Below are 13,714 nucleotides of genomic sequence, written 5' to 3'. Positions count from 1 at the left end.
CTCAGTTGCCAAAGGCCGCATTCCATAACCAAGTCTTTGTTAATTTCCTGAACGTCAGGAGGGAGGGAGCAGTTCTAATCTCCTGTGGGAGGGAGTTCCAAAGCCAGGGAGCCACCATCGAGAAGGCCCTGTCTCTCGTCCCCACCAACCGCGATTGTGACAGTGGTGGGATCGAGAGCAGGACCCCCCCCCCCCCCTTGGAAGATCTTAAAGACCTTGATGATTCATAGGGGAGAATCCGTTCGGACAGGTAAACAGGGCCAGAGTCGTTTAGGGCTTTGTAGGTCAAAACCAGCACTTTGAATTGTGCTCGGAAGCTAATCGCAGCTGGCGTAACAGAGGGGTTGTATTCTCCCTGTACCCAGCACCCGTTAGTAATCTGGCTGCCGAGCATTGGACTAGCTGCAGCTTCCGGGCAGTCTTCAGAGGCAGCCCGACGTAGAGAGCGTTGCAGTAATCTAAACGGGATGTAACCAAAGCGTGGACCACCGTGGCCAAGTCAGACTTCCCAAGGTATGGGCACAGCTGGCGCACAAGTTTTAATTGTGCAAAAGTTCCCCTGACCACCGCTGAAACCTGGGGCTCTAGGCTCAGTGATGAATCAAGGAGAACTCCCAGACTGCGAACCTGCGCCTTCAGGGGGAGTGTAACCCCGTCCAGCACAGGCTGTAACCCTATACTCTGTTCAGCCTTTCGACTGACCAGGAGTACCTCTGTCTTGTCTGGATTTAGTTTCAATCTATTGTCCCTCATCCAGTCCGTCACAGCGGCCAAGCACCGGTTCAGGACTTCAACAGTCTCCTTAGTAGCAGGTGGAAAGGCATGGACCAACTTGGGCCCTCCCTCCCACCAGGTGTTTTGGACTCCAACTCCCACCATTCCTAACAGTCTCATCCCCCTTCCTATTCCCCCTCAGCCGCTTAAGTGGAAAAGGAAGGGGAAATGAAGGGGCCTGAGGCTGTGAGAAACTGTAAAGCCCATAATAGTAGTAGCAGTAGTAGTAATATACTTTATGTATATTCTGCTCAGTCTCCCTGAGGGGACTCAGAGAAACATATATGGCAAACATTCAATGCTGTTATACAACTGACAAAGACAGACAATACATAGACAGAGGCAAGGCTTCCGTCTTTTTCATCTCCGGCATCCAGAGGCTGTGCTCAACTCCGGCCATGGGGAGGTGCTGTTGTTCCATTTGTCCACGCCAAGGAATCTATTGTCCATGGATGCCTTCCTGATTGAATAACCGGCATGTCTGCATGGGCGTCTTTTACCTCCCTGCCAGAGTGGTATCTATTGATCTACTCACATTACTGTTTTCGAACTGGTAGAAGCTAGCACTGACGGCGTAAGCTCACCCTGAACTGTGGCTTGGACTGCAAACCTTCTGGCAGGATTTACTGCAGCCGGTTGTTTAATCTGCTGTGCTAATCACAGCCCATTGTCCATGGCTCCAAAACACCTGGAGGGCCGAAGTTTGTCCATGCCTGCTTTAGTGTCACGGTTAAAGATGGCCTGGCTGTTTAGGGACAACTCTTGTTGAATTGTGTGAAAAAGATCTTTGAGTCCTTGTGGACAACAAGTTAAACATGAGCCGACAATGTGATGCGGCGGCAAAAAAAGCCGATGGGATTTTGGCCTGCATCAATAGGAGCATAGTGTCTAGATCTAGGGAAGTCATGCTACCCCTCTATTCCACCTTGGTTAGACCACACCTGGAATATTGTGTCCAATTCTGGGCACCACAATTCAAGAGAGATGTTGACAAGCTGGAATGTGTCCAGAGGAGGGTGACTAAAATTATCAAGGGTCTGGAGAACAAGCCCTATGAGGAGCGGCTTAAGGAGCTGGGCATGTTTAGCCTGAAGAAGAGAAGGCTGAGAGGAGATATGATAGCCATGTATAAATATGTGAGTGGAAGCCACAGGGAGGAGGGAGCAAATTTGTTTTCTGCTTCCCTGGAGACTAGGACGCAGAACAATGGCTTCAAACTACAAGAAAGGAGATTCCATCTGAACATGAGGAAGAACTTCCTGACTGTGAGAGCCGTTCAGCAGTGGAACTCTCTGCCCTGGAGCATGATGGAGGCTCCTTCTTTGGAAGCTTTTAAACAGATGATAATAATAATAATAATAATAATAATAATAATAATAATAATCCTTTATTTATAACCCGCTACCATCTCCCGAAGGACTCGGTGCGGCGTACAAGAGGCCGAGACCCAATACATCAATAAACAACACAACAACAATACATCAATAAATAACTCAAGCAATGGACAATAAAACAGCATGACGCAATTTAAAACTGAGCATGACCGGGTGAAATGGATTGGATATGTATTTTTGGATAAGATAGAGCGTGCAGACAATCCTAGAAGTCTAGTAAAGTGCATTTGGGACAAGTGCTTTGGGGTTTCCTATTCTGGGAAGGCACACTAGAACAGCCACATTTTCAAGATCCTCCTAAAGACTGCCAGCGTCAGAGCATGCCTGATATCCTTGGGGAGTGAATTCCAGAGTCGAGGAGCCACCACAGAGAAGGCCCTGTCCCTTGTCCCCACCAATCGTGCTTGCGATGCAGGTGGGATCATGAGCAGGGCCTCCCTGGAAGATCAAAGAGATCGTGTGGGTTCGTATACAGAAATGCGGTCACGCAGGTCAAACAGAGGCTCGATGGCCATCTGTCAGGGGTGATTTGAATGCAATATTCCTGCTTCTTGGCAGGGGGTTGGACTGGATGGCCCATGAGGTCTCTTCCAACTCTTTGATTCTATGATTCTGTGAATTGCTCCCATTCCTCCCATTCCATTGTGATCCTAGCTTTCTGCTAAACCAGAATGGTATCTATTTTTACATACATCACTTCGAAGTGCTTCTGTGAGCCACCCCGTCCCTTCAGGGAGATGAGGATGAGGTATAAATAAAATGTATTTATTAGGAGCCCCCGGTGGCGCAGTGGGTTAAACCCTTGTGCCGGCAGGACTGAAGACCGACAGGTCACAGGTTCCAATTCGGGAAGTGGCGGATGAGCTCCCTCTATCAGCTCCTCATGCGGGGACATGAGAGAAGCCTCCCACAAGGATGATAAAAACATCAAATCATCCGGGCGTCCCCTGGGCAACGTCCTTGCAGACGGCCAATTCTCTCACACCAGAAGCGACTTGCAGTTTCTCAAGTCGCTCCTGTCACGACAAATATATATATATATATATATATATATATATATATATATATATATTGATGGTTATTCTCAATTCAAGGGGAGCTACATCAAGTATGCAACTCACCCCATTTCCTTCTCTTTTTTAAATTCATTGCTGAGCTTTAATTGTTGGGTGACTTATGTTCTGAATTCTCTTGCAGATGACAATTATGTCTGTTTTACAAGGCACGAGCCGGTAGGAGTTTGCGGGGCTATCACACCTGTGAGTACTGTGTTCTGTTTTCCGCATAGTAGTAGGAACCTATCTCTCTCTTTCCAGGCAGTTTTAATGATAAATTTTGAACTTCCACTGTACGCCTTATTTTTGTATTGTGCGTTTCAATATGTCTTGTATGGAAATATGTTTTAATACATGTATTTTGTAGAGTGTTTTGAAATGATGACGCATTTGTTTACGTTTTAGTAATGCTGAAACCTGCCTCAAGCCACAGGAGGAGAGGCGGGCAAGAAAGACAATTATTATTATTAATATTGTTATTATTATTATTATTATTATTATTATTATTATTATTATTATTATTTGAGAGTCTCCCTCAATTCCTTCCACTGACTCCACTTGATGCCACTTTCTCCTCCAGGGACTGTGCTGGTGGGAGAGTCCAAAATAGTCCAAAAACACCTCCAAGCTGCAACTTGGAGGCTTTGATTTCTTCTTCTCCAGAGTTATAGCAATACTTGGATTTCTAAAAAGATAGCCAAATATGATCTTGATCCTCCAAGGAGGCCATGCTGAAACATCACACTTGTCTGTTTCAGTGGAACTTCCCTTTGCTGATGCTGATTTGGAAGATGGCGCCCGCTCTCTGCTGCGGAAACACTTTGGTTGTGAAGCCTGCCGAGCAGACCCCCCTGACGTCGCTCTATGTGGGTTCGCTAATCAAGGAGGTATGGAAATGGTTGGGTTTTAAAGGGGGCAAAGTACCAAATTGGCTGTGTTCACCTAGGAGAGGGAGGCTTGAATCCTCCATTCTCAATAACAAGTAAGTATCCAGCAAATTGGCATAATCCATTTGGAAGCTCACCTGTTCCGACTCCCGTCTTACTTACTTACTTACTTAGGTGATCCCTCGTTGGACGAGTAGGATAGTCTTCCATGATCAGTATTCTTGTGGATTCGTAGGTGACTGGGGAGCCCTATTCTTGACCTGCATCTTCTCTCACAATGAGGGCATTGGTTTCCAGGTGGAAGGTGGTCTTGACGCACCTTCATCCTGGCATGTTTCTCTCTTTCACCCTCCATTCGTGCCTCTTCAAATTCTGCAGCACTGCTGGTCACAGCTGACCTCCAGCTGGAGTGCTCAACAGCCAGGGCTTCTCAGTGTCTATGTCAGAGATTTTAAAGTTGGCTTTGAGCTCGTCTTTAAATCTCTTTTCCTGTCCACCTACATTCCATTTTCCTTTCTTGAGTTCAGAGTAGAGCAACTGCTTTGGGAGACGGTGGTCGGGCATCCGGACAAAGTGGCCGGTCCAGCAGAGTTGATGGCAGAGGAGCATCGTTTCGATGCTGGTGGTCTTTGCTTCTTCCAGCACGCTGATGTTTGTCCACTTGTCTTCCCAAGAGATTTGCAGGATTTTCCAGAGGCAACGCTGATGGAATCGTTCAAGGAGTTGCATGTGACATCTGTAGACAGTCTACGCTTCGCAGGCATATGGCAGGGTTGGGAGGGGAATAGCTCTATAAACAAGCACCTTGGTATCTCTACGGATGTCCCAGTTCTCAAACACTCTCTACTTCATTCGGAAAAATGCTGCGCTCACAGAGCTCAGGCGGTGTTGTATTTCGGTGTCAATGTTGACTTTGGTAGAGAGGTGGCTGCCAAGGTAGTGGAAATGGTCAACATGTTCTAATGTTACACCATTAAGCTGTATCGCTGGCATTGGAGAGGGGTTGGCAGGTGACTGCTGGAACAGCGCTTTGGTTTTCTCGGTGTTCAGTGACAGGCCGAGCTTCTCGTATGCTTCTGCGAAGGTGTTTAGAGTGGCTTGTAGATTTTCTTCTGAATGCGCACAGACGACGTTGTCATCAGCATACTGGATTTCTATAACAGATGTTGTTGTAACCTTGGTTTTGGCTTTCAGTCTGCTGAGGTTAAACAGCTTGCCATCTGTCCGATAGATGATTTCCACTCCGGTGGGAAGCTTCCCATCAACAAGGGCAATGAAGATGGAGAATAAAGTTGGGGCAGTAACACATCCCTATTTGACACCTGATCCCACCTTAAATGGGTCACTTTGGGAGCCATTGCTGTCCAAGACTGTTGCCATCATGTCATCATGGAGGAGCCGCAGGATGTTCACAAATTTGTCAGGGCACCCAATTTTTTGGAGGATGGTCCAGAGACCGCTGTGATTCACTTTGTCGAATGCCTTTGCAAGGTCAATGAATGCCATGTACAGAGGTTGATACAGTTTCATCATTGCATCACATTCCTCTGCAGATCTGTTTGGAAATGAGTTGAGCTGAGCTCCATGGCTGTTTCTTTCTCTAGGAAAGTGAATCTGGGGTTGTAATGGATGTTCTTCCCAAACATTAAGCTAGGCAGGTGTTACAGTACCCACAGGATGCTCCATTATTTATCCCAGATGGAGAATAACTTCCCAAGGTCTACCACAACAATGCAGAGGGAGTGGAACCATCCCTCATTAAGATACAGTCATAATATAATGCATCAGCTTTTGGTCTTGGAAACAATAACTGATTATAAATAATGTAGATGGCGGAAACAGAAGAACGGCCTGCCTTGGGGGAGCGTGCTTGCTCCATCCATGTTCAACATCTACACAAATGACCAGCCACTGCCAGAAGGGACAGAGAGTTTCATCTATATTGATGATCGTGCCATTACTGCTCAAGCAGGGAGCTTTGAGATGGTAGAACAGAAGCTCTCCGAAGCTCTACGTGCTCTTACTGCCTACTACAGGGAAAACCAGCCGATCCCTAACCCATCTAAAACACAGCATGTGCCTTTCACCTTAAGAACAGACAAGCATCCCGAGCTCTGAGGATGACCTGGGAAGGAATCCCACAGGAGCATTGCAGCACACCCAAATACCTACAAGAAGCACTGCCTGAATATCAAGCAAAAAGTGGGTGCTACAAACAATATCATACGAAAGCTGACTGGCACAACCTGAGAATCACAACTAGACACAGTGAAGACATCTGCCCTTGCGCTATGCTACTCTGCTGCTGAGTATGCATGCCCAGTGTGGAACACATCTCACCACTCTAAAACAGTGGATGTGGCTCCTAATGAGGCATGCTACATCATCATGGGGTGTCTGCACCCTACACCACTGGAGAAATTACACTGTTTAGCTGGTATTGCACCACCTGACGTCCGCCGGGAAGTAGCAGCCAATAGTGAAAGGACCAAGGCAGAGACATCTCCAGCTCATCCCTTCTTTGGGTATCAGCCAGCATGTCAACGACTTAAATCAAGAAATAGTTTTCTAACATCTACAGAGACACTCGCTGGAACACCTCAGCAAGCGAGAGTCCAAAAGTGGCAGGCTCAAACCTAGAAACTCAACCAATGGCTGATACCAAATGAGAGACTCCCCCCTGGGCACACAGAAGACTGGGCGACTTGGAAGGCGCTGAACAGACTGCGCTCTGGCACCACGAGATGCAGAGCCAACCTTCGGAAATGGGGCCACAAAGTGGAATCCACGACATGTGAGTGTGGAGAGGAGCAAACCACTGACCACCTGCTGCAATGCAACCTGAGCCCTGCCACATGCACAATGGAGGACCTCCTTGCGGCAACACCAGAGGCACTCCAAGTGGCCAGATACTGGTCAAAGGACATTTAATCAACTACCAAGCTTGCAAACTTTGTGTTTTGTCTGTTTGTTTGTTTTGTTCTGTTAGAAATGTAATACAATGGTAAATAAGAAGTTACTTCCAGGCCCTGGTTTCCACTTTTCCCACTCAACAGTTCTGAGGGAATCGCCCATGGTCCTGTTGGGACAAAGACCTATGGTTCCTATTTATTTATTTATTAAAATATCTAAATAATAAAGCCTGCATAGATTTCTGTTCTAATCAAAAGGCACTAAGACATCAGATTTCCAAAGTCCCTCGAATGCAAAGTATATAAACAATACTGAATATATTTATATAATATTAATATTGTTTTTAGTCCACAAATGCTGCTGTGGTCATTTTCCCCTGATTCTTCCTACATTCCATAAAGTTACTGGCCACTTACTATAAGTTTGTATAGATGTGTTTGTTTACTGTTTTGATTTGTTTTGTTTTGTTTCTTTTCTTTGTTATGGCATTGAATGTTTGCCATCTTTTGTTGGAAACCCACCGTATCTATCTGAGTCCTCCCGGGGAGATAGATACAATGGGTTATAAATAAAGCATCATCATCATGGTTTTCCATTCTTGATGTTTCTTGGTGTCCATTTCTGCCACTTCAAAAACTTTTGTAATCTAATCTTCTGGTGTTTGTGTGTTTTGTTGCTTCCGTGGTTTTGCATATTCAATTTTTGCTGTTATTGTCATATAAAGAGAGAAAGGAAAGAAGAAAAGTAACATCCTTGTGGCCCTTTTCAGGCAGGGTTCCCCCCCGGAGTGGTGAACATTGTGCCGGGATATGGCCCCACAGCCGGCGCTGCCATCTCAACACATCCCCAGGTGGACAAAATTGCCTTCACCGGATCCACAGAGGTAAGGTGGCCCATAAGAGAAAGGTGGGATTTATTATCCAGTGGTGTTGGGCATAGACATCCTGTGATAATGCGACATGTCTCATTAAGAGCCATGTCCACTATTTAACATGATGAGATATATTCCACACTGGGCATGCGTATTCAGCAGCAGAGTAGCCAAACACAAGGGCAGATGCCTTCACTGTGTCTGGTTGTAACCCCCAGGTTGTTCACATCAGCTTTCATATGATATTATTTCTAGCATGGAATCATAGAGTTGGAAGAGACCACATGGGCCATCCAGTCCAACCCCCTGCCAAGAAGCAGGAATATTGCATTAAAATCACCCCCGACAGATGGCCATTCAGCCTCTGTTTTAAAACCTCCAAAGAAGGAGCCTCCACCACACTCTGGGGCAGAGAGTTCCACTGCTGAATGGCTCTCACAGTCAGGAAGTTCTTCCTCATGTTCAGATGGAATCTCCTTTCATAGAATCATAGAATCAAAGAGTTGGAAGAGACCTCATGGGCCATCCAGTCCAACCCCCTGCCAAGAAGCAGGAATATTGCATTCAAAGCACCCTTGACAGATGGCTATCCAGCCTCTATTTGAAAACCTCCAAAGAAGGAGCCTCGACCACACTCCGGGGCAGAGAGTTCCACTGCTGAACGGCTCTCACAGTCAGGAAGTTCTTCCGCATGTTCAGATGGAATCTCCTCTCATGTAGTTTGAAGCCATTATTCCGTGTCTTAGTCTCCAGGGAAGCAGTAAGCAAGCTTGCTCCCTCCTCCCTGTGGCTTCCTCTCACATATTTATACATGGTTATCATATGTCCTCTCAGCCTTTTCTTCTTCAGGCTAAACATGCCCAGCTCTTTAAGACGCTCCTCATATTGCTTGTTCTCTAGACCCTTGCTCATTTTAGTCGCCCTCCTCTGGACACATTCCAGCTTGTCAACATCTCTCTTCAATTGTGGTGCCCAGAATTGGACACAACATTGTTAAAGTCATGACCTATAAAGCCCTAAACGGTTCGGGCCCCACCTATCTCCGCAATCGCATCTCCTTCTATGAACCGGCACGAGCTCTAAGATCTTCCGGGGAGGCTCTCCTCTCGGTCCCACTACCATCTCAAGCACGGTTGTTGGGGACGAGAGAGTGGGCCTTCTTAGTGGTGGTCCCCGCCTCTGGAACGCCCTTCCAAGGGAAATAAGACAGGCCCCATCCCTCCCCTCCTTTCGTAAGAGCTTGAAGACCTGGTGGTTTCAACAAGCCTTTGAAAATGACCAGTTCTAACTCAGCCCTATACATTGTCGAATATGGCCTTGTTCTTCCTACCAATTACCCAGATCATTTCCTCTAGTCGGCCCTGGAATGAACAGCCACAGACCCGTACCTAATATTATTGTTGCCTGCCATAGCATTGCATTTAATTCCCTGGTCCCATAGAATTTTTGGGCTTGCACAAATCTTGGCCCGGCCTTTTAATTTTTTTAAAATTGCCTTGAACAGGCGACAATTTTTATACATTATTTGTTTTGTTAATCTTATTGTTATGTTGTTTTTACTTTGTATGTTCTGTGATTTTTACCTGGGAACCGCTCTGAGTTCCCTTGGGGAGATAGAGCGGTATGTAAATAAAGTTTTTTTAAAATTGGTTTTGTTCAAGCTGCTCTGTCCAATGCTCCTTCATGGGATTTCCGGGCCCGTTTCCCATTGAGGAGTTGCAATCCTTGCTTGGCACATGGCCAGCTCCACTCCTTGCGACATTCCTTGCATGCTTGATGTGACCGTGCAGGCAGTTATGGGTGATTGCATCCAATGTATAGCCGAACTGGGCAACTGGGAATCTGGAGAGGGAATACCACCATCTACTGGCAGAGTTATGCAGATTTCCCTCTGCAATATGGATTTCACAGGGTTTTCTTAAGGAAGCAATATTCAGGCCCTATCTACACTGCCATATAATCCAGATTACACTGTTCAACGGAGAAAAAGTTTCAGGCCTGAAAATAGTTGTTCTTTTATGATTTTGGGGTGCTAAAATGAAAATGACATTTAAAAATGTATATTGGCTCTAGTTTTTATGATATAAGCAATCACGTGATCACGTATGGTTGAAAAAATGCATGTTGCGACTTACACTACGGAAGATTCTAGAATATTCTAGAAAGTTTGATGACGCAGTATTAGTGCCGTGTGCAAAAGCCAGAAAGCCCTATATAAGGCCAGACTTTTGAATGATGAGGGTCAATCAGTTGAAGACGGAGACAGTCTCGTTAAACATCGTTTTACATTGTTCTTTTTACTGTTGTTATGCCTCCTCGCACGTGTGTAAATAAAGCACTATGGAAAAAAGATACCAAGGCAAATGGACTCCGTCAATGCTGTCAGACTCCTGCTGGAGCATTGTGAGAGACAATCCTTTCCTTGAATACAAAAGAAAAGTCAAGAGAAGCAAACAGGATATAAACTAAAGTCACGATTAAAGCGACATTTAAACTTTCAGACTTTTCAACTGCATTAGGCCTACTAATAGAGTTTCTTGCTGCACAAACATAAACAATAGACGAATTAAATCAATATTTCTCATGTATAAACTATTGGCAATATAATTTGACTAAAATTTAGTAAATATTCACGGTTTATATACATGCAGTAAGGTTAGGCGCATTATCATAATATTAACGAATTACCTATTGTGGAGAAAATTGAAATAGTTGTTGCATAAAAACCAGAGCCAATTAACACATTTATATTTGAATTCAGTATGTTAAATTTATTAAGAAACGGCACATTTTGTTTCCGTAACTGAGAAAAACTGAAAATTTGTAGAACAGTGTTATCAGAGTAGATCATAATCCACATTAGCTGCTTTGAGAATGGATTGGATGAGTCTGCACTGCCATATAACCCAGTTCAAAGCAGATCACTTGGATTTTATATGGCGGTGCGGAAGGGGCCTTGGAGGTGGCCTGCAAGCACCTATCCCAGAGTTGGAATTAATGGCGCTAGTTACTGTTAACAAAGGTGTATTCCAAATGCAGTGCAGCCAGTAAGAATTACCATATATACTCGAGTATAAGCTGACCCGAATATAAGCCGAGGCACCTAATTTTATCACAAAAAACTGGGGAAATGTATTGACTCGAGTATAAGCCGAGGGTGGGAAATGCATCCACTATGGGTCAATTTCAAAATAAAAATAGATACCAATAAAATTACATTAATTGAGGCATCAATAGGCTAAATGTTTCTGAATATTTACATAAAACTGTAATTTAAGATAAGACTGTCCAACTCTTATTAAACCATTTTTCTAACCTCCTCCAATGTAAATGTACTTATTATTAAAATAATGAAAATAATAAAAATAATAGAGTAAAATAATGAAAATGCAATAAAAACACTAATAATAGAGTAAAATAATAAATGTAGTAATAATAGGGTCACATACTGTAAATGGAGCCCCCCGGTGGTGCAGTGGGTTAAAGCACTGAGCTGTGAGCTTGTTGATCGAAAGGTCGCAGGTTCGATTCCGGGGAGGGGCGTGAGCTTCCGCTGTCAGCCCTAGCTTCTGCCAACCTAGCAGTTCGAAAACATGCAAATGTGAGTAGATCAATAGGTACCGCTCCGGCGGGAAGGTAACGGCGCTTCATGCAGTCATGCTGGCCACATGACCTTAGAGGTGTCTACGGACAACGTTGGCTCTTCGGCTTAGAAATGGAGATGAGCACCACACCCCAGAGTCAGACATGACTGGACTTAATGTCAGGGGACTACCTTTACCTACCTTACTATACTGTAAATGTAATAATAATAATAATAATAATAATAATAATAATAATAAGATTAAAATAATAAATGTAATACTATTAATAGGGTAAAATACTGTAAATGTAATAATAATAATAATAAGATTAAAATAATAACTGTAATAATATTAATAATAGGGTAACATACTGTAAATGTAATGATAATAATAATAAATAGATTAAAATAATAAATGTAATAATATTAATAATAGGGTAACATACTGTAAATGTAATAATAATAGAGCAAAATAATGTAAATCTATATAAATAAAAATGTAATGTCAGTTTGTGGTATTCACAGAACTCAAAAACCACTGGGGGAATTGACACCAAATTTGGACACAATACACCTAACAACCCAATGTATGTCCTTCACACAAAATTTTTTGATTTTGTTATTTGGGAGTTGTAGTTCTTGGGATTTATAGTTCACCTACAATCAAAGAGCATTCTGAACTCCACCAATTATGGAATTGAACCAAAGGTGACACACAGGACTCCCATGACCAACAGAAAACACTAGAAGGGTTTGGTGGGCATTGACCTTGAGTTTCGGAGTTGTAGTTCACCTACATCTAGAGAGCACTGTGGACTCAAACAGTGATGGATCTGGACCAAACCTGGCACAAATATTCCATATGCCCAAATATAAACACAGGTGGAGTTTGGGGAAAATAGACCTCAACATTTGGGAGTTGTAGTTACTGGGATTTATAGTTCACCTACAATCAAAGAGCATTCTGAACCCCACAAATGGCAGAATCAGGACAAACTTCCCACACAGAACCCCATGACCAACAGAAAATACTTAAGGCCATCCAGTCCAACTCCCTTCACCAGGGCAAGAAAACCTAATCAAAGCCCTCCTGACAAAGAGTCATCCAGCCATAGATACAGATAGATCTATATCAGTGGTTCTCAACCTTCCTAATGCCGTGACCCCTTAATACAATGCCTCACGTTGTGGTGACCCCCAACCATAAAATTATTATTATTGCTACTTCCTGATTGTAATTGTGTTACTGTTATGAATCATAATGTAAATATCTGAAATACAGGATGTATTTTCATTCACTGGACCACATTTGGCACAAATACCCAAAAACAGCGCTTCATGCTGTCATGTCAGCCACATGACCTTGGAGGTGACTATGGACAACACCTGCTCTTTTGCCTAGAAATTGAGCACCAAGGCAGCCTTGCGACCCCACGAAAATGGCCCAACGACCCCCAGGTTGAGAACCGCTGATCTATATGATTCACACACACACAGATATAATATCATAGATTTGAAAGGGACCCCTAAAGAAGGACAATGATATCTTGCATGTTCCAGAGTAGGCAAACCAGACACTCTCCACATCAACACTGACAAAGAAACAACAAGAAATACTGTTTACCCACAAGCAGAAATAAATTGCATAGATTAGAAACCATTACTTTATTTTTCAGATCTCCAGACTGGGCCACAGCAACGCGTGGCAGGGGACAGCTAGTATAATAGTAACAGAGTAAAATAATAAATAGCCTTGACTCGAGTATAAGCCGAGGGGAGCTTTTTCAGCCTAAAATAGGGGCTGAAAAACTAGGCTTATACTCGAGTATATACAGTAATGGTGCTAGTTGCTTTTAGCAAACTTGTATTCCAAACACAATGCATCCAGTAGGAATAATGTTAATTAGCTGGAATCACGAGAACCATTTTTCTAGCGACTTGGAGGTTATGTTTGCATTGCGTACTTCTGGGAATCCATGCATCCGGAAATGCCCTCTCCTCTTTCTGCACGGATCCCAATAGGCCGGAACACATCCTGACTTGACTGGCTGGTTCTCTTCCTCTTGGCGCAGGTTGGGAAGCTAATCAAAGAAGCGGCTTCAAAGAGTAACCTGAAGAGAGTGACGCTGGAGCTTGGCGGGAAGAACCCATGCATCGTCTGTGCAGATGCTGACTGTAAGTTTGGAAATGCCATTGCTTCCCAATATCCCAGTTCGTCCGGGTGCTTCCATACTACT

At 44.0% G+C, this 13,714-nt stretch overlaps 1 protein-coding gene across 1 annotated transcript in view; it reads left to right on the top strand.

The window, feature by feature from the left end:
- The window catches only part of ALDH1A3 (aldehyde dehydrogenase 1 family member A3), a 63,380-nt gene that overhangs the window by 37,970 nt on the left and 11,696 nt on the right, over positions 1-13,714 (top strand). Inside the window, exons 5-8 of the mRNA XM_067471297.1 lie at positions 3,366-3,427; positions 3,982-4,110; positions 7,793-7,906; positions 13,550-13,652. Of these exons, the coding sequence (XP_067327398.1) occupies positions 3,366-3,427; positions 3,982-4,110; positions 7,793-7,906; positions 13,550-13,652 (408 nt within the window). The remainder of the gene's footprint in view (positions 1-3,365; positions 3,428-3,981; positions 4,111-7,792; positions 7,907-13,549; positions 13,653-13,714) is intronic.

This window comes from Anolis sagrei, chromosome 9 (assembly GCF_037176765.1).
Source record: "Anolis sagrei isolate rAnoSag1 chromosome 9, rAnoSag1.mat, whole genome shotgun sequence".
NCBI classification, from domain to species: Eukaryota; Metazoa; Chordata; class Lepidosauria; order Squamata; family Dactyloidae; genus Anolis; species Anolis sagrei.
The sequence above is the reverse complement of the archived record's forward strand: the minus strand, read 5'-3'. Positions and strand labels throughout refer to the sequence as shown.